The 22,317-nt window shown below is 36.7% G+C and overlaps 1 protein-coding gene across 1 annotated transcript in view; it reads right to left on the bottom strand.

Moving 5' to 3' along the window:
- Positions 1-558: 558 nt before the first annotated feature.
- Positions 559-22,317, bottom strand: part of LOC110036247 — a 79,141-nt gene continuing 57,382 nt past the window's right edge. The window contains exons 9-13 of the mRNA XM_020740646.1: positions 15,350-15,463; positions 10,576-10,784; positions 10,351-10,419; positions 1,491-1,646; positions 559-956 (exon numbers count right to left, since the gene is read on the bottom strand). Of these exons, the coding sequence (XP_020596305.1) occupies positions 876-956; positions 1,491-1,646; positions 10,351-10,419; positions 10,576-10,784; positions 15,350-15,463 (629 nt within the window). The 3' untranslated portion in view covers positions 559-875. The remainder of the gene's footprint in view (positions 957-1,490; positions 1,647-10,350; positions 10,420-10,575; positions 10,785-15,349; positions 15,464-22,317) is intronic.

Genomic DNA, 22,317 nt, shown 5'->3' with positions numbered 1-22,317 from the left:
CGACCGACCCCACATAGTGGGATTAAGGCTTTGTTATTATTATTGTTGTATTGGCACACATAAATACATCACTTCAATAGTTTAAAAAAACAAATCACTTCAATAGTTTAAAAAAACAAATCACTTCAATAGTTTAAAAAAACAAATCACTTCAATAGTTTAAAAAAACAAATCACTTGAATTGTTAATTTATAACTATCAATGAGTGATCTATATACAATTATCCCTTTCATTTCATGCTCTCGCATTGACTATATCAAATCTCTCTTTTATTTAAATGTTTTGGATAATTTATTTTGTGGTTTTTGGTGATATGTAATATACTAAGTAAATATATTTTTAAAATAAAAGTAAGAGGCTTTCACATAAAAAGAAACATTCACAAACTAATCTACCAATGTTATAAAAAAACTGAACCTTACAACTCAGTGGTTATTACAAATTGGCTTTTCATTTCCAGAACCTATTTCACATATATATATTCAGACTTCTCCACCAAATTTGAGACTTCAAACCCACTTCCCAAAAAAAATAAATAAAAAAAAAGTACACTGGTGGTAGAATGTAACAAAGAATTATGGCGTAAAATCAATGATTCTTTCATACAGTTTCTCTGCAAATTTTCAACACTAAATATGTATTCAAAAACTAATATAAGGAATAAAATGAGGACATGGGGCCTACCGTTTATTTCTCCACCTATTGTTCTCTCAGGTATGCTTTCACGCAAGAACCACCACAAATTTCATTACTTTGCTCTATAAAAATGACAAATATACGCTGGTGGAGATCTTAATCCAGCCACCATTTCTGCATAAACATCACTGTTAGGGATCAACTGGTCTTCCTGAGGCTGCAGGTTTTATTTTTCCTAATCACAGAAGCTTGCTGGTGCGACGTTTGGAGGAACCACCTGGGAAGAACTTCATTATCCAGCCCAACACCCTCTCAACCACCTGCATGACAGGAAGTGAAATTTTATGTGTGGCAGAATTATAAACAGCAAATACTATGATTCTGGAAGAAGAGAAAAAAAGAGAAATATTTACATACATACCACTTTATTCCTATGTATTTACATATCTAACACCAAAACTTCAATTTTTTACTTGTATGCTACCTTGCCTATGCGTGAAAAGGTTTATTTTCCTTTTTTTTTAAATTAAAATAGCGGTATTTTGATGTGATATGATAGATTGATGGTATAAATGAAAATGTAAAAGTTTAGAGGTTAGATATGTAAATACATAAGAGTTGAGTTGTATGCATGTAAATGCACCCAAAAACAAAAAGAGAAAGCCAACTGAAACTCTCAAGTCTTTTGATAAGTTTGACTGAACTAAAGGCTAGTTTTATCGATACATCATGCAGTTTTTCATGTTTTGCACGATCCTAGTATGAATGAATAAATAATAAAGTGATTGAAACATATTCAGAAAAGGCAATAATATTTCCTTGTTAACAAAAAATGACCAGAAATATCAATATACCTCATCTCCCTCATCGGCATAATCCATTGTATCTGGAATGTTGTGGGTATTTATAGACTTCGTTAAGATATTCTCATTGGCCATCCTCTGGGCAGTCAGGAGTTCTAATCTTTGGGTCTGTGCCTCCAGCTTTCGAGATAACTCTTTGTTCAAATCCTGCAAGCAAAAGAAGCCCACAAAATTCAAGTACCCATGAATTCAGGCAGTTTTCTTTTTTCTTTTTTTTTTTTTTAGAAAGTAGTGTTTCGGAGTTCTTAGCTGCAGCTGATAATTGAATCCTGTAATACAGGAAGCATGACACGGAAAAAGGATAAGAGAAAGGAAGTTTCATAATCCTCATATTTCAATTGCTTCCAAAAATATCTAAACCGATAGTATTTATCACATCTTTGGCTCCATTGTTGACTTCCTTGGGGTCAAATGGTGATCAGCAGTTTAAAATATTTCAACAGCAGGAAAGAAAGCCAGATATCACATCCAATCCCAAGAGGAAAAGATACTGCTAACAATATAAAAAGAAATTCGTTCCATTCATTTGAGAAATCAAGGAATCAATAAATAAAGAGGTCATTAGCAGAATATTTGGTGAAAACGAAAATGCAGATGAGAGTCAGATGTAGTAAGGCCGGCAGCTTAATTACCATACAGTAAAAACTAATGAATATAATGAGAGTTTTCTTCAATCAATATTGAATCCAAATATTACATATCAGAAATTGCATATTTTGAGAATGAACATATGAGCAATTCCGACTTTTTCAGATGCTCTAGAAATTGAATATCAAAGAAAAGATGTGAAATCTAATCGATATTATAGTTTTCCCCGCTCCAAAATGATCAAATCATAAAATATTCGAAGGGATAAAGAAGAGGGCAAAAAATGCTAACAATAAATGATGTAATCGTTGTTGGATTCACGACTGCTCAAGCTTAAAACTCTTGTCTAATAAATTAAAAATATTTTTACTCATCATCCTCTTAGTATAAGTACCCCATATGATTAGTATGTGTAATAATCTGATACGCCCCGAACCAAAGTTAGCAACCAAACCACAATGAAATGGCAAGAGATAGATGGGAAAACTCTAACAAGGGCTGCTCTTAACCAAACAAATGCAAATAAGATGGATACAACGATCATCTACTTTTCGAGAGGTAGATCGGCTCCTCCAAAATCCTAGAAGTTGCTAGGAACACCTCCAAAAGAAGAAAACACAGCAGCCAACAAAATAACGCATAAACAACAAGAAAATGGTGTTGGACTATGGGACTTTGAACAAGGAGACGGTGTGCACAACAGCTCGTCCAGTAACTCATCAATCACATGAACAGGAAACTTGTCCAACGTCATTTCCCTGTTCAAAGTCCGATAGTCCACACAAAATCTCTAACTACCATCTTTTTTCTTCATCAACAGAACGGGACTAAAAAAAGAGCTCACACCAAGCCTAATAATCCCAGCTTCGAGCATCTCTCGGATCAACTTCTCTATCTCATACTTTTGAATCTGGGGGTACCTATATGGTCTGATGTTGATGGGAGAAATCACTTCCTTCAATGTAATGGCATGCTCATGCTCCCTCGGAGGAGGTAACCCGTTTGGTTGTTGGAAGACATTTGTAAACTGTTGTAGGAGCTGTTGAACCCTTTCCGAAAACTCTGTCAACTCTGATCTTGAATCTCCTCAATGCTCTGCAAATCCACTAAGTAGCCCAGTCCCTCTCCCCGAATCGACTTGACTGTGATTTTGAGCAACACCATGGTTTTGCATAAACTAGCATCTCCTCTCAACACCTGACTTCCAATCCACTTTCATCTTCCCCAATGTTCGTAGCCACTTCATTTCCAAAATCACATGTGCTGCCCAATTCTAAAGGAAGAAAGTCTTCCACCACCTGTAGGTCATGTAGTGTCAGAACCAACTCCTTGCAAATTCCTCGGCTTTTCTCCTTTTCTATCCCCATCATGACGCCAAAGCTCCTTGCACTCACCAGTTCCAACTCTAGCTTCTCCATGACCTGATTTGAGATGAAGGGTCTGTTTGGGGCAGCTGTAGCTTATTGAATAATCTGATGATAAGATAATTAAAAATAATCCGCTAATAGCTAAGTGCGGTGGCTATTAGAAATTTTTATTTTTTTAGAAAAACCAAACCGTAGCCAGAAAGCTGCCACCGCACCTATCTACCTAGATAGGTGTGGTGTGAAAATGTTGTTTCAGCGTTTTGAAAACGCATAAGTTGTCAAGACGCTGTTTACCAAAACAGACCAGGTGCTTTTTTCAAAACGCCACCGCAGCAAATAAGCTGCCCCAAACGGGCCCGAAGTTGTGTGGCCCTACTATCTACCAACACCACAATCGGTTGTTTCCCGATTCACCCTCTCACCTTTATGGTGTAATTGGGGGTAAATCCCACAACCGAATGGAGGGACATCCCCGCAACATCCAAATGTAGATGATTCCCCTCCACTGCATTCTCTTCTGATTCCTCATTCTCTGTATCCTCCTGAATTAAGAGAATCTGAAGAGCGCACTCCTGACAACAGTGTCCTAAGGCGTATTTCTCGTCACAACGATAGCACAACCCTTTTGTTCTTTTATACTGCACTTTTGCATTTGTGAGACGCTTGAAAGTACCCCCCGGATAGAATCCTGCGCTCATCTCCTTCAACGTCTCCTTCTGAAATGACACCATTTGGGTCCTTGTTGTCGTGGGTATTAAGGAGCTCTTGTAGAAGCCTCTGGTGTTGCCTCTTTTGTTGATCTTCTTAACCTATTTCTTATCCTCCATCATTTGGGCAAGCTCCATCATTTACCTCAATCCTCGCAATCTCAAGGGGCGAATAGCTGCTCGTATGTCAGGCTTTAGACCCTTCAAGGAGTTCCCTTCCAATCCTGCTGCAGAAATCCCCATCAACCTACCCGACAAGAGCTCGAATTTCTGCCAATATTTTATAACTATCGCATTTTAAGTTAGAGCATAGAATTGCTCGTGTAGGTCTCCTCCTCGAATAGCTTGGAAACGTTCCAACAAGCAATCCTTAAATTTCTTCAATGAGTGCATTAGATATCTTGCCTCCATCCACTGAAAGCACACTGAAGGCTTTCCCTCCAAGCATAATCTCGCTGCCACGAGCTTCTCTTCCTCCATCAACCCAATGATTGCAAAGCATCGTTCCACTCGATACACCCACCCATGTGCATCCTTCTCTTCTAAGATTGTCATTTTCAGATTTCTGACCCTTGCATCTCCACCCTAACCTCCTCTTCCTTTGCTATTTTCCCCCATGTATCAAGGGTGGAACTCCCTCTTTCGGTCATAGGCATACCCCACTCCCAATTCCCCCCTTCCTCCATCGTGCTCTTCCAGACCCTTTACACCATCCCTCTTCCAATTTTCGACCCATCCAAATCAATCAAAAGTTTCCACTCCCCATCCTCTCGGAGTCCTAGGAGGACGCTCTTGTAGGTAGATGATGTCTTCTTCGTTGTCTTCTTGCTCGTTCTCCTTACTTTTTGACCTAAGTAAGGATTCTCTAATCACCCCTTGGTTAGGGTTTGCAACCAGAGTGGTCGGCATGACCTTGGATTGCATCTCCATGAGCATTTTCATCATCTCCCACATTTCTCCTAAGATATCGAATCCATCTTACATTCGACTTTCAATGAAAGAAAACCTGCCCTCCATGGTGGCGAACCTTTCTTTCTTTCTCGATCTGATTTGCCCTTCCTCTTCTTCTAGCACATCCACTTTCTTTGTTGTCATCCCATCAAAATCTAGGCTCTGATACCAATTTAATATGCCCCGGACCAAAATCAGCAAGAAAACCACAATGAAATGCAAAGAGATAGATGGGAAAACTTAAACGAGGGCTGCTCTTAACACAAACAAATAAGTAAGATACAATGGTGATCTATTTTTCAAGAAGAAGATTGGCTCTCCCACAACCCTAGACATCGCTAGGAACACCACCAAAATAAGAAAACACATCAGCCAACAAACTAACGCATAAAGAAAACAAAACCTATATTTCTCCTCTTAAAAAATCCTCCCACAACCATTGAAAACTCATCTTTATCACTTTTCCTCCAAATCTGTTTTAATTTCTCCTCGGGTGTATAATTAAGCCTCTCGTGGACCACATCCTCTCCTTGCCTTCTTCAGCGGCAAAGTGCGGCCCCGCCTCTTCATTCAAACACGATCGGCACGCCTATTGGTTTGGCGGGCCGGTGGGATGGCCTTTGACTGGTCCCTCCTGGACCGGTCCTGTTACAGGCATAACATATACATACATATTATATACCCACAATGTAGGAGTGTGTTTGTACATGTGTGCTGACTATTTCCGTGGAGTCGGGTGAATCTTCCGATATATATATGATATGCTAGAAAATATAAAACAATGGGGAGATGGGTAGAAAGGTTGGTCAAAAGAAATTTTGCATCCTCGATCAAATTTTCCAATCTACAAGTTCGAACAAAATCAGCCCTGGGCATGCCTAGATTGAAAAATAATTTATAAACATCAAAAAAAAATTCATATATACATAAATTAAAGGCTTGGTTTCAAAGAATGGTAAGGTTGACCCCCCAATGATTTGAAGGTCATAGGTCGAAATTTAGAAACAATTTATTTGAATGAAATGAATAAAAGATTACATACATCAACCTTCATGGAGTGAGATTAAGTGATCGCATGTACATAATTTATACATGAACTACACTTGATATATATTACAACTATTTTGTATTCATCAAAGGTTTGTTTAGATTGTTGAAAACGAAATGCAATGTAACAGGGATGCATTTTAATTGATATGTAATGTATTCTAAAAAGACTTTGAAGTTGTTTAATTTGGTGTAAAATAGACAAAATTTCACAAGTTTATTTTTGATTTGATTAAAAATAAATTGATGTAAAACATTGATGAGGGTGGTAACAGCAGGCGGAAGCCAACGACCGACGGTAGCAAGGTAGAACCAGGCATTGGCTGGTAGTGGCGAAGGACGGAGGCCGTGATGGTGGAAATCACTGTCAATGGTGGCAGGTGGCAAGTGACAATAGCCAATAGGAATGGCTGGCAGACAGGGAACGATGGGTTGTAGATTATGGTGTATTTGAAAATCATCCAAACCTAGCGAATTCAAAATACACCAGTTTTGAACTATAAGATGAATTCTAAATTCACCAAAATTTTATGCTGCAATCGATTTCATCCAACTAAATGCCTAAATTTTAAAAACCTCTGTATTTGGTTTGTATTAGAAATACATTAAACTAAACAACCCCTAAATAAGCAATAATTTATTCCAAAATAAACATATCAATCCTCATCTAAGTACATATGATTATAAGAATAAAATGAAATAAATTATATTAAAATTTCAAATCTAACATCATCTAAAGATCACATACAACCCTAACCAAACATTTAAATTCGAAAAAAAATATAATTGACCCTAATAAAATAGATTAAACAAACAAAAAAAAATGAAAAAAGAGAAACTCGGCCATAAAACAAAATGGGACTAAAAACATCTTAAAAATTGATCTAGTTTAGCACCATTATAGCCCAATTAGATTATTCTTTAATTGGCACATGAAAATCCAATCTTTTATGGATTAAGCTAATTATTTTGTGCAACATTCATTTAACTACTTAACAATAAACTCCTAAAAAGTTTGAAGGAAATGACCAAGGTGGATAAAGTGACAGCATTGTATCATCTGGCGGATGAAATGTTAAAGAGTAATATAAAGAATAGCATGGGTAAAACATCCAAAGAGCTCAAATTTGGAGGTTCAAGTGTGCTGAAGCCACCACTCTTCATACATCTAAGAGAACATAGCAATGTGGATCAATAAGGAACTAGGCCATGGTGATGGTAATCAAAACCCAAAATTAATCTCTTGTACATATGACGGAATTCTACTATAATCACCTTAAATAGCATATCTCTTGAGACAATGAACTGAAACAAGAATCGCCACTAGTTTAAGAAGATTAATAAGAAAGTTGGTACATAAGCAAATTTATAGGTGATCTACCATTATATCAAATGGATGCTTAATTAGAATGTCCACATTGTAATTTTGGCATCATTTAATAGAAGGGGTTTTTACATTTGTACCACCTAGACTATTAGAAATTAAAGTATGACCACCTAAACATAAAAAATTACAAATTAACCACCCTAAGTGTTCTGTTCTTCCCAAAAAAACCACTTGCTAATGTTTTTATCACCACTATGACTCTCCCTATTGTCCTCCGTCGCATAACATAGCCTATGTTTCTCACTCCATCGGTCCATCTCTTTTCACCATGAGACCCAATTAACATAGCATTCCTTGGATAATCCTTAAGGGTAGCATCTTATCTTTGAACATCAGCATGAGCCGTTGCAACCGGTTGAAGATCTCCATCCGTCGTCTTAAAAAGATATCGTGCTCTTTCTGGTCAATGTCTATGACTTATCGTTTGGAAGTGCCACGCTTCAAAGCTGTAGAGATGGGGAAGCATTGATCGAGCTCTTTGAGGAGAGGTTGGGGATCTCAGGATTTGGAGAGGATTTCGATGGTATCGAAGAAGAGATCCTTCTTCCATTTTATTGTCAAATCCACATAGCTTGCTTCTTGGAAGTGCCAGAAGGCCTCCAAGTTTTTGGAGCGGTGTAGAGAAATTTTCCTTGTGCCTTCTTTCAATAAGCATGCAAGCTTCCTAAGAAAGTCCCGGAGCTCGGGTATTGCTATCATTTAGTCGTGTCAGAATGCACCAATGAAGATTGGAGGGGTTCAACTGGCGTTTATATACTTTCAATAAGCATGCAAGCTTCCTAAGAAAGTCCCAGAGCTCAGGTATTGCTATCATTTAGTCGTGTCAGATTGCACCAATGAAGATTGGAGGGGTTCAACTGACGTTTATATAAAGCGGGTGAGCAACGTGGGCCAAGCCAGCCAGTGACAGGCAAGTGAGCGATTGTTTGGAAAGAACAAAACATTGAGGTGGTTAATATGTAATTTTTATGTTTAGGTGGTCAGACCATTATTTCTAATATTCTATGCGGTACATATGTAAAAAACCTTTAATATAAAAATAAAAGAGAGCACGGTCAATAAAATTTCGATCGTTAGATACATTGAAGAAGAGTGATAGCAGTGGTGATTCCCAAATTGCATAGTTGACATTAAAGATTACGTGAGAAAGATTTCACATGCAAAACCCTAGCCCAAAACATCAAAAAGAAAAGAGATTGAATGAGAGGAGCATGAGGAAGAAAACATCTCATATTATGAACCCCCTCCTAGGACTCTGATTAGAGGTGGATTTAGATATTTTCGATTGAGGCGGTCGGGCCAAACATGAAGAAAGGGTTATGCAAGGGGTATGAAGGAGCATGAAAAAGAAAGGAAAGAAGTCGGTATGGGGTATAGCTATGATCAAAGGAGGGAGTTTTACCCTCAAAACATAGGGAAAATAGTGGAGGGAGAAGAATTTTGGGTGGAGATGCTAAGGTTAGGATGTTGAAGATGTCAATCTTCGAAGGGAAAGACACACATGAGTAGGTGTACCAAGTGCAGCGATATTTCGCGGAGAATGAGCTAAATGGGGAGAAGAAGCTCATGACGGCAGGGTTATGTTTCGAGAGGAAAGCCCTAACATGATTTAAGTGGAGAGGGCTAGATACTCATCCGCTCATGGGAAAAATTAAGGGATTGCTTGTTAAAACGTTTCTGAGCCATGTGAGGAGATATGCTCTAGCAAATCTTTGTATTGACTTAGGAAGGGACAGTCATAAAGTATAGAGGGGATTCAAGCTCTTGTCGAGTTGACTAAGGAAAATTTTTAAAGCAGTATTGGAGGGGTACTTCATGAAGGGTCTAAAGCAAGTAAAAGTCCCCACAACCATGTCCATACATTTATACTAAAAAAGAAAAAAATCCCAGTTATAACTCAAAATAAGGCAAATAGAAACCCCACAAGGCCCATAATAGATAATAACGGAAAGTTTCCCACTTGTTCTCTTTGAGATATAGCTTCACCGCCTGAAGAAGAATAAACTATTGTTCTCTAAATAGGAGAAAATAGTAGAAATAATCTTCAAATAATATAAATCAGCGCAAAAAAATCCCCAAAACTAGGTGGCTCTCATGAGATCGATTACCGAGTGCAAATGCCGTGGAATCATGGTTTCACAAGCAACTTTTTTCTTCTACATCCATCAACATGGTGCCCACATGAAGCTTTCTATTCTCCATCCATCAATATAGTTTCCTTGTGCTTTCTTTTAACTATTTCTAACATAGATCTTTTTATTCAATTATTCTTCTATCCCTTTGATACTGATATCATAGAAGACGCCTTCCAGATTTGATTTAGGGATGAACTCTTTTGCTGTTCATTCAGAGTTAGTGAGTTGGCTCCCCAATCGCCTAATTGGATTTTTGTTCAATTTTTTGGTGGAAAATGCTTCCTATGCTCACGATGCATTCTCATTGAAGTAGACTGAAAATATCCTGATGGCTAGAAACATATTGATTTGATGAATGATATGAATAGTGAAACATAATACAGCAAACACGGCCCATAAAAAGATAGATATGTGCCACATTGGAAGAATCTTGACTTGAATATATAGTAAGGCTATATCTGACCAAGTTTACATATGTTAACCATTTATTAAATAAGCTTTCCATAAAATGCAAAATAAACGGAAATGATTCCAAACAAGTTGTTATTGGGAATTTTTTGGGGAATTTTTTGTTAAACGTGTTTTTTACAATCAACAAAACAGTTCACAAACTTCAAAAAACGGTGCAATTATGAGTAGCAATTTCATTATTTATTTTTTCTCAATTACCTTCAGCTTGGAACTACTAGAGGTTTCAATTGTCAAAGCTTGCATCAATTCCTCCTTTTCCAGTGCCAACTGAAAATAAAATAAGGAATTAGCTAATGGAGTCAAATACATGTCAACAGTGCAAACACATGAAGAGACTTCAGAACTATTTTTTAAGGTAGAATGTATGTTGATTTAAAAAACTAGCATAAGCTCTACCTAATGGTAAACGATGCAAGTTCTCACCTCAGACATTAGAGAACTAATGTTATCTATCATTCTAAGCTGATCACGTGGAATTCCAATCGAAGCATCAAGCAGATCAACACTTATGCCATCTGATGGAGAGGAGGTAGTTGTCACAAAATCATTCAATGCTGTGTTATTTTGTAACAACCTCATGGTATTCCTAGCCATGATTTCTGCCTCATTGATCTGCCTGTCAATGTCATCACCTTAAGGAAGCAATAACGTTCCATAAGCAACAAAATACAAAGGCCTAGCAACCATTCAACTATAAAGTTTACTTGTAGATAACCACAAGAACCTGAGCATTAGATGAGTGATGGACACTTAAGAAATAATATTTACACAAGTATATATCATTCATAATTTCATAAGACACAAAAAAATGTAATTTATAACAACATATTCTGTTAAAGCTAACCAAAGACGGTTATCATCATCATTAGCATGATACCAACCCAGTAGAGACAGCAATAATAATGCAAAATTAAACAGTACAGTAAATATTTTTCAAAGGAGAAATTGATCAATGAAACAGCCAAAAGTATTAGCAGTTAAAAGCTTCTCTACCTTGTCAGTTGAACAAAGCATTTCTGGTTGTGATAGAAAAAAAACGACGGGAATTTACATACATAGCACCAGAACCTTATGCATTTACTTATCTCACACCACAACTCTCATTTTTACAAACCAACAACCCAATTCGCACTTTTCAACAGTGAAATCCACATTTTTACTCTCTAATCTACTCCTTCAATATAATGCCATATAGCATAGAAGATATTCATAATAATAAATTGTAAACATATCATTTAATTATACCTGATCAATATTTATTCTTGATTAATCACATCAATTTTAATAAAGAATGTAGTATGATATGTGTGAATTAGGTGATAAAATTACTAATTTGTAAAATTCTCTATTATTTGTTCTCATTTATGTTTTCCATGTATTTATGTATAAATTGTAGGATAAAGGTACTGATGAAAGCTTTACAAAGGCCTTAGCAGCTATCGGAGCGAAGTTGAATGAACCTAGCACAAACACGCATCCAAATAGATACACCAAGCACCACAACATTCATGGCCTTGACTGGCACCTAGGCGCCAGCATTTGGGCCCCATATCATTCGGGAAGTAATACTTCTTTCGAAACAGAATCAAGTCGCTCTCCGTCAGAATTGACATCGCATCCTCCACGTTCTGGCTTTTCTTTTGATTCTCAGCAAAACGAGGTTCTCCGGTTGTCGTCATTTTCGCAACGTAGTAGAAGATCTCGTTACCCGTCTGCTACGTAGGATAGGAAAAACTTAACGCTTCTCCGCAACGCTTCGCCGAAACGTTTCTCCGCAACGCTCAGTCGCGACACTTCGCTGCAACTCTGCGCCGCAATTCTTCCTCGGAACTCTTCACTTCACCACAACTCTCCACCACAACTCTTTACTTCGCCGCAACTATCCTCCGCAATGCAGGATGACTTTCTCCTTCTTCTCACTTGTGATTATTCCCCTCATCCAATGTCTCTCTTTATAGGCATGATATGAGACATAACATTAAAAAAAATAGCTGCTCATTAAAAAAAAAATGGCAGCTCACTAAAAATAAAACAGTTGCTCATTAAAAAAAATGACAGCTCATTAAAAAAAAACAACTGCTCATTAAAAAAAAAATAGATAAACAGTTTCTATCATATATATATACATATAAATTGTTTTTGTCTATTCAATTTTCGATTTTCTGGCCAGCCAGGCAAAAATTTAGCCTAGAAAAAAAAATTCGATTTTCTTTACTTGCCCAGGATTCGAACCCATGATCCTTTCGAACGGAGGAAAGAAACCCAAACAGCTACGCTGAGTTCGGCTTCATTTGTATAAGGATTTATATTATTCTTATACTAATACTATGATATATATATATATACACACACATATATATATATATACACACACACACACATATATATATATATATACACACACACACACACACACACACACACACACATATATATATATATGGGCTTCTCATAAATATATATATATATATATATATATATATATATATATATATATATATATATATATATGTGCGTGTGCGCGCGCATAGAATGATAAATGAAAACGCTCTAAATTTGGATATTTTCGGACAATGAAATTGAACTCGTCCGAAAATAAGGGGCAATTGATGTGCCCCCAACCAATTTTCATCATCCATCACGAATCTTAAGGCATGAAACGAATCTCGAGGCAACCTTTTGAGGAAGAAACATTCAAACTTCAATTAAGAGTCATTCAGAGCTCTGTTTTTAGTAAGCTTATAGTCAAACTGACCGGCTTAATGAAACAAACCCAATGATATAAAAACTAGTCCAATCTGAGTCAGATCAAGCCCGGATCAAATCATTAAAGCACTCTTGGAGAATTTCTAGAGGCATTTGGAAGGTAAAACGGATGTCGAATCTAGCGAGTTTCTATTCGAATCGAGCGTCTCGACAAGACGAATCCACAGAGCCCAAGTTTGCTTAATTCCGACATCGTTAAGTCACTCAAATGTCCATCAAACATCATCTAATCGAGGGAAGCTCTCTGGTTCGTCCGATCAAAATGATTCATATTTCTGCATTAATTACACTCAGAACACTATAAATAGAGTCTCACCCCTTACATGAAGGAGGAGGCTTGAGAGAGAACTTGAGGCTTTGAAAAGGAGCTCAAGTCCAACATCATCTCTGTCATCTTCGATTACTGTCGACCACCACCAACCGACACTGATCATCGCCGACCTCCGTCGACCACCGTCGGCCACCATCAACCTTCACCGACAGTCATTGACCTTCATCAACCACGGCCAATCACTGTCGACCACCGCTGACCGGACATCGTCAAGCGACGCTGTAATCTAAAAATATAGTAACACTTTCCAGTCTGTGGGACAAGGGGTCTCTGTAATCATCCACCTATAGTGGATTTTTATAACTAGATCAGACTCCATGATTTTTTCTCTTTACGGGTTTTCCACGTAAGAACTCCTGGTGTCATCACATGTTTTTTCTCTTTCATCTGAGTGTGTGTTGAATCCTCGTGCGACGCTAAGACGATAATTCATTACTCTACTGCAGCGAATTTTCTAGCACGCATCAATATATAAACCAAAGCTCAAAAATCTTATATATATATATATATAATATATTCAATTTAATAAGATGAGCATATGAATGATATGGTTATATTGATTGTTTGTATATGCATGACTGACTACCCTTGATGGTACTAGCAAGGGAACTCAAATATATTTGTGCATGTAAATAAAAAAAAAATTCTTTAAATAGCTTTAAATATTTATATTGATTTATTAAAAGCTAACTAGCATGCATTTTTTTTTCCTTATATTATTGTAGTTTGGGAATAAATATTCACTAGCTTTATTGAATCACAAAGTATCATATTTCTTCAAACTATTCCCATGATTATACAAAATTGATCCCAAAATAATCCCTTAAAAAGAAATTATGATACAAAATAGATCCCAAATTTTTACCTAAGCGAACAATTTGAATCAATTTTTTAAATCAAAAGATTAAAATTTAAAATGTTGATAAATTTGAACTAAATTTGCCACATGAATGGTTAGAGGACAATTAGGATTTAAATGTTCAGATATACTTTTGTCTTTTTTCTTTTTTTAAATTAATGTCTAAAATGGATTCTTAACTTTTTAAGTGTCTTTTTTAATCCTAGACATTTTGAGGTATTCAATTTAATTCTTAAGTTGACCAGATCAAAACCAATTTGATCCTTCAGTAAGGTTTGTCACTTTGCAGACAAAAAATAATTGAGGACTGCTTTAAATGAGAGCTTTTTATACTTGTTATAGTCGATCACATTAAATTGAGCTGGAATTAATTTGATCCGGAATTAAGTTGTGACATTGACCCCAAAAGACCAAAATGGATAGAAAGCATTTCTCTAATGAAATAACAGTTAACGGTATAACTACCCAAAAAAGCCTAAATGACCTCCTAGAAAGCTTTCCTCCAATGAAATGACGGTTAAGAGTATGAATAAATCGATTTTGGTGATTTACAAGACACATTGAGCACTTCAAAAAAATATTGGACTAAATTGAACATGTTTAAGAAGTTTAGAGGCTATTTTGGCATTTCTTTTTTTATGTTTTTATCAAACAACTTCATGATGCCATAGAATTTTTTAATTCATTCTTATGAATACCTTTCCAATCCCACAAACCGCAAATAATCTTTATACTTTCTAAAAGAAAAGAAACATTTAGGAATTTAAGAATTCATTCATGACTAGCTAATAATCTATTGTTCTATCAACAAGATACACTAATTTCATCATGACTAAAGAATTAATGTACATCGATGAGACTGATCCGAAGAATTAGATCCCATCTACCATTAGTGCATTACCATCCTATCATTTTACTAGCAAAAAAGCTCAGGTGCCGATTCTTTTTGTACAAAGCCCATTTTTTGTGCTAGTTGTCTTTAAACACGATAAGCAAAAATCGGGATAGGAACCTAACACCCTACATCTTATCGAAAGACACGTCTTCCTATTTCAGTAATTTATGCCACAAATATTTTACAAAATTGAATAAAATATGAGGAAAAAAACAATGTTTCAAGGCATGTTTTGGTTTAATAACAATGAAAAAAGCTCTCTACCATTCAATGTACAGTTCATTATTAAAAACCAATACAAAAATAATTAGCATGGAAGAGTAACAACATCAATCATCTTTATTACCTAAATCATCTGTAGATGTGGACATATCTCTTCTACTTGAGGAGCTCCTCATTGCATCATCTACTTTGGAATTTGAAGAGGCTTTCCTCAGCTTGGTCTGTAAGAGCTTTTTCTCTGTTCGTGAAAAAAAAAATCATCAGAATCATGGTGAGCTGGCACATGACACACAAACATGCATGTGAACCCAGGAAAAAGACACCGGCAACTTTCAAGTATCTTCAATGTTTAAGTGAAAACTAAAGGTGTAATTTTTCTTAAAGTAAAATAGGTTTATTTCAACCAAATTTTCCCTGATGGTGTGTCCTTGTTCATTTAGATATAGGTTTAAGACTTCCAACTGGTACAAGTGATGCTAGCAATTTAACAAACAAAGTTTTTTAGCACATTGAATTTCTATATTTATGGTGTTACTAAATTGTTTCAAGTATCACTTATAGGGTGAGGTTGTTTATTCAGTCTATTACCTTATAGGGTGAGGTTGTATGACCTATTTTACTAGCTTTATTGTCAATAATATATTATCTCAAGTCCTGAAAGGCTTTTTGAAGTCAATACAAATAAAATTCACGTCAAACTCTCCTCAAATCAAGAATATAAGCCGGGTTCTTATAAATTTAAAAATGATAATTCAAATCACTACTTCCATCCAAGTTTTCGTATGGATGTAAATCACAACTTAATTAACTTAGGTTGGCATAAAGCCAACAACCTTATTGTGGCTGTTAGTAACACGTTGACTTTCAATATTTATTGAAACAATTATTCAGGATATTTCTACAAATATTAGGACATCATTTAAAAATAATGTATTATTGATTTTGAGGTGATGCTAGCAATTTAAAATTGTATGCCGAATCATTCATTTTATTTAGAAGGACTCCATAACTTCTCATTTACAATTCAAGTTCATGACCTCATTCTAAACTATTTTAAGTTTCATCACAAGAAACTTTCCATATCAAATTGATCGGTTACTTAATTATCATCAAGACATGGGAGTTGATCTGATATAAGACAATATAAAAATTTAAAGCAAATCTTATCTTGTTTGTACAAATTGATTTAAAGGAAAGTTAGTGCAATCTTTAGTTAAAAAAATTTAAATAAATAACATGAATCATATTCTACATCAAGGAAACAAAAAATTGGTTTATATTTTAGGAGAAACAATATTCTAATAGGATAGAGGTTGCATTTAAAGCAAACCAATTAGATTATTTTATTTTACTATTATTCAACCAACTAGTATCCATTGCTTGAAGACAAGTGCTCTCAAAAGACATACAACAGCCGGTCGGTTTTACATGATATCCAAGTCAATTGTCCTTCCATGGGCATGGGTTCTAGTTACAGCTCACAAGTGGAATAATGAAAGTATGGTTTTTTATGGTTGCTTCCAGAAGCACAGGAACATAACCACAAGTTTCTTATTAAGTTGAAACACTATGAATAAAATATGGAACTCCATCATAGTCCCAAGAGAGAAATTACAAACGGTTGGACATGTAAGATTAGAAACATATCTCTCTCCAAAATTTTCAGATGATTTTTTCAAGTAGGGAGGCAACAAGGCATGCTTCAATAACATAGCAGAACATTACACATTTATGATGTGGAAATGGCTATGAGGCTTTCGCAAGCACATTTCATCGTAAGGTGTGGCACGATTTATGCTATTGAGATGGGGAAAGAGAGACTATGTTAAAAGAGTCATACCTGAATGAGTCCTTGTCCTTAATATCATATTTGGGTTTCCACAAACGTGCATCAAAATGTATCTCCCTTGTTGTGGGTTGTAATGGGTTTTAGAGAGAAGATACCACACATCATAAGCATGTGCTTGTGGCATGAGGTCAAGTGCAAGAGTTCTTTGTATAAAGGAGGTCATGGATGCAGAGTTATAATGCAAAGAGCTGAGGAGACAAGTGCAAGTGATGCAGAGTTATATGCAAGGAGTGATTGGCTAGCAATATGGCATGAGAGAGACAAGTGCAAGTGAGATTAAATTTGTGGGTGGATTTTGTAAAATGAAGGAAGCTCGAAAGATAAAGTAGATTGTAGGCATCAGCGCGTGGAGTTATTTTGAGACAAATTGGTGAAAAAAGAGGAAACATGCTGGCAATCTAAGCAAGAAAATGGACAGTTAGAAAGTGAGAGAGAGAACAAGAATGGGATTGAAACATAGAGCAAGCTGGAAGATCAAGAGATCATTAGAACTGAGAAAAAAGATGTGCGAAAAAAGAGGCAATAAGCAGGAGAAGGGGGAAATGCATAAACGCAAAAGAGCTTTCCAAAATGAGAGAAGGTCGTGATACCCATGCACTGGGTCTTAAACTAAGTTTCAACAAGTAGTTTATAGAAATCATAAGCAAATCTGGATAAGAGGGCTGGGAGTGCCTCAATCATGGTTTTTATTCATTAGTGACTCATCGATGTCTAGCTGATAAGCCATTGAGGAGGGGCTGGGATGCTCAACAATAGCCAAATAAATGGTTTATATAGCTAATGGGATTGAACTTAGATAGAGTCTCATTAATTGTTGTGATCTTCAAAGGCAGGTCTCTGATAATTGGACTGCCAAGATATCATGCCAAAGTGCTCATCATGCAACTTTGGATGTATGAGACTTTGACTTCAGATTTGGTTATATGGGACAGAACTCTAGGAATTACAGTGACCAAATGTCATGCCTAGTGTTCATCGTAAACTGTTTTGGACCTCAAATCTTTTGAAATGTGATGCCATTTTCAAAACATCTTCTTTGAGAAACTAATCTTAGACTTAACTTCGAGGTTTTGTTGGGATTTTATCAAGACAATTTATTTGGAGTGTGAGTCTTTTCTTGAAATGGCTTTTCTAAGAGGCCCTTCATTATCTTAATCTTGATGTTGCCTCTGGTATCATTGAGGATAATCTACTAAGATATTTAAGTTGGCTTGAAAATTTTATTTTGAAAACCTTCTCTTTAATGGCATGTACAAACTTGCAGATATGAAGAAAATAGTTTTCTAGTTCTTCAAAGGATTTAGGTGTTAGCTTGTATGCCTCCTAAAATGATTAATTTATAACAACCAATGTATTCTTCCTCTGGACCCACCAGACCATTTGAAAGTAATTTAGGATGGGAATTGCAGCTTATAGAATTTATTGTTAGGCAAAGCTTTACTTGTGGAATGGATAACTACCATGCTTTGAGAACCCTTTCGTCTTCTCAGTTAAGCTTAAGCGGTATTCCAAAGATGAAAAGACAAGAATACCATAATAGAATTACCAAATATCCAAACAGCTCAGAAAAAAGCCAATCAAATTTTGAGCCTCCTCGATGTGTAAGAGATAACTTGAAGAGTAATTTTCCATATGGCAGACTAGGTTATTTTAATCAGATTTTCATTGATATTATGTCAGGGTTCGCCTAAATTTAGAGTTGAAACTTCCAATGGATGAAAGCCTTTATGGAAAAATATATATGGCCTCTACATCTAGGAATCTTTCATTTCGTACATCCACCACTCTTTTACCTACTCCTAATGTACGAAACTCTAATCATACTTTCACTTCTACCTCTAACCTAGATGATCAGATACGTGACTATCGTATGAGGTCACGTATAGCATAGGAGATTCAAAGGAGAATGCCTAGAGGGAGATCATACAATAGAACTCTGGAAAGTCAAATAGATCCCGAAAAACAATTACAGATCTCACAATGAAGGCGTGCAAACTTGGTTCTTGCAGAGACCCTGTACGAAGACGGGTGGTCTTCAACCAGACATCGGGTCTACCAACATTATTCTGAGGAACGCATACTCGCAACTGAGGGTATGCAAATAAACTTGTCGTTCATAAGGCAAGAATCTTACCAAAGATTAGTCCAAGAGGGGATGCAGCACATACATCTTGGATTAATTATGATACGGATTCATACTCTGCATAGACGAGATGTAGGTACTACAGCCTTGATTGTCCTCCGTGACACCAGATGGCGTTCTGATGTCTCCATAATTGGTACAATCGACGTGGATCTTTCTAAAGGTACACAGCTCGTTTATATTACGCCTGACATGCTGCTATCTATTCATGATTTCCTAAATCATATTTAGCTTGTGGTACTCACTCATGACTATGAGGACTGGCAAGGAGGAGAGTCAAATCTCCTAATCACTCGAGCATTAGTTGTTAGATTAACCAACACAAGTCATGCGGGATTTCATATAATGTTAATGAAATAGCTGATTATTTAGCAACCCATGGGATTGTTGCTATCCCTGGGCAAAAACATTCCATACAACAACTACAAGGGCTGGATTGGAACTTAAAGCCATCTGAGAATACTGGTGTACAAATACCTCGTCAACTAGTTACTCGACAGCGAATAAATGGCACTATTCGCTTATCTTTCTCGGATTATACTGTTGTTGCGTCACCACCTGTAACACAGTACTCCTCTCAGGACATCGAAGGTTCTGAGGAAGAAACTGCTTGTATGGCGCATGAAGATGGTCCCCTTTGAAACTATGAGGAAGATAATGATTAGGATAATTGTATAACTATATGCAAAGTTGAAGAATGTGTCGTTGATGAACCAATCTGGGATGCGTCTTCAAGTGAACAAGGAGATGATGATGATGAAGATCCGTTCTCATTGTTCTTATACACGAACAACCTAAAAAATGAACAAAGTTCATTCGCGGAAGTTGGTTGAGATGATGCCGCCAATTTTTACGATTTTGAAACAGATCTTCCTCTTCAAACACCACCAGAAATATTTGACCCGACTCCCTTTGAATTAACTCCACCATCATTTCCCTATCCCTAGATCTATCTCTGAACCCGAGATAATCTACCCAAACATTGAAGACCGACTAGCATAGTTGGATTATCCACGTCTCAGAAAGATGGCCGATAAAGTAGTCAGTGCTTATGCGTCCGTTTCCTCTTCTTATCTACCTCCTAATGAACCGATTATGGGTCTGGTTATGTATCCACCTGAAATTTCTAGAACGCAGGCGGATCCCTCTTCTTCTTCTTCCAATAACTTTCAGAACCTGAGGTCACGAGCCTCAGATTTCAAACGTTCTTATCAGCAAAATATGTGGACATTACCGTCCGCACAGAATGCACATGGAGTAATGTTTGTTCTACCAGATGACTTTGCCCTCTATGATGATGTGATTTCCAGATGGGAATCAATCACGCTAAACCTAGTAAATGATAAACAGTTTCAGATAATAAATCAAAGGCACTGTTTATCGAGAATTTGCTAGGAGAAGTCGAAAAGAAAATTTGGATCTAGTGGAGGATGTCGTTCGAAGATGAGTACGAAGTTGTGATCAACATTGCTAATGATCCACAGAATGTACTGTCAGCCATTAGAAGGGTGATTTTGCTGGAAGACCCTTATCAGGGCTCTATTAATGAACAAAATAGAGTCTACCTGGATATGGAGCGATTAACATGTTCCGAAATCAAGAACATGTTCGATTACATGAATGATTATAAGGTGTTAGCCGCATAATCTGGATGAATGTTGAATGTACATCAGTCCAGTACATCAGTCCAGAGTTATCTGATAAGTTCTTCAAAAAAATGCCCCCAATCATTGGCAAAGAAATAGAGGAGGCATTCAAGAAGAAGTACCCCGAAAATACAGTTGGGGTCATGCCAAGAATTCGGTTTACTTATCAATACCTTGCAGAGTTGTGCAAGAGAGCCGCGGTGCAGAGAGGTATCAAAGATCTCTCTCTATGTAAGAAAATACCTGTGTCAGGGTTCTATAACCAGAAAAAGAAATACAGCTTGCGCAAATTAAAGAATTACAAAGGAAAACCACATTCTCATGTGCGAGTTATCAAAAATAAGAATAAGCCGAAGTCTTCTAAGTGTCGATGTTATATTTGTGGCGATGAAGGTCATTTCGCCAAAGAATGCAAAAGCAAAAAGGGCAATATGGCTCGAGCAGCCATACTAAATAATATAGAGCTTCCGGATGACTATGATGTTCTCTCAGTAGACCTCAATGAAGAATCATCCGATACAATCTGCTCAATCTCCGAGGGTGAAGGAGCAAATACTCCACACATATCCGCGGTGCCTTGAAAAACAGCCCTATTGAAGAATTCGGGCTAATGATGAAAGAGGACTACGGATGGAGGTGTTTGATCGAATTAAAGGATGATCAAGAGAAGTGCTCACATCAATGGGAGCACAAAAAGCCTATGAAAAGTCAGTACTCTCTTTGCTCTTATTGTTTTATTATTACAAATCCAAATATCAGAATACATTGCATTTTGTGCAAACTAACTGCATGTACGTCGTGTGCTAAGTTCTACTTAGCAATAATTGTTCAGAAAGAGTTGTCCCTACTTCAGTTTCAATCCAAGGACAACTTGATCCATAAACTGGTAAAATACACGGAACACCTGATTGAAGAAAATAAAAGGCTGAAAGAACAACTTCAGCAAGAAATGGAAAAGCAGTTAGCTGAAGATTTGCAGGAACCTACCCTAAGTGATAAGGGTAAAAAGGTCGTTACATTTGAAGACGACGAAGATGATGATCCTGAACAAGTTGATGAACATGGTGCAAAAATATTCTCATAACAATTCTCAGTGTATATCACTGGCGTCTTTCGGAATATTTGGTAAATCGAAAGTGCTGGGGCAGCTTCTGTTGAACTCCTTCCTCATAGCTTGTTGCATCCAATCGCAACGTAGTTCATAACGTTTATCTAGGATGTTATGTTTTCACCGGCGATATTTGATTCCTTTACGCGTCCACTGGTAATTATTTGATGCGATTTCAGAATATTCATCATCTTTGAGAGGACTCTTTCCCTTAGAGCTTCCGGTGTTCATTCTTCACCTGTGAATAATAATTCAACATCTTCTTCGTAACCTGAAATAAGAATAAAAGTTAGTCGAGAAAGTGAGTCGGCAAGAACATTGTTCTTAGAACATTGTTCTTCCCGTC

The sequence above is a fragment of the Phalaenopsis equestris genome, unplaced genomic scaffold, assembly GCF_001263595.1.
Source record: "Phalaenopsis equestris unplaced genomic scaffold, ASM126359v1 Scaffold204320, whole genome shotgun sequence".
Lineage (NCBI taxonomy): Eukaryota > Viridiplantae > Streptophyta > Magnoliopsida > Asparagales > Orchidaceae > Phalaenopsis > Phalaenopsis equestris.
Note: the sequence above shows the minus strand (reverse complement) of the source record. Positions and strands in the feature narration are given on the sequence as shown.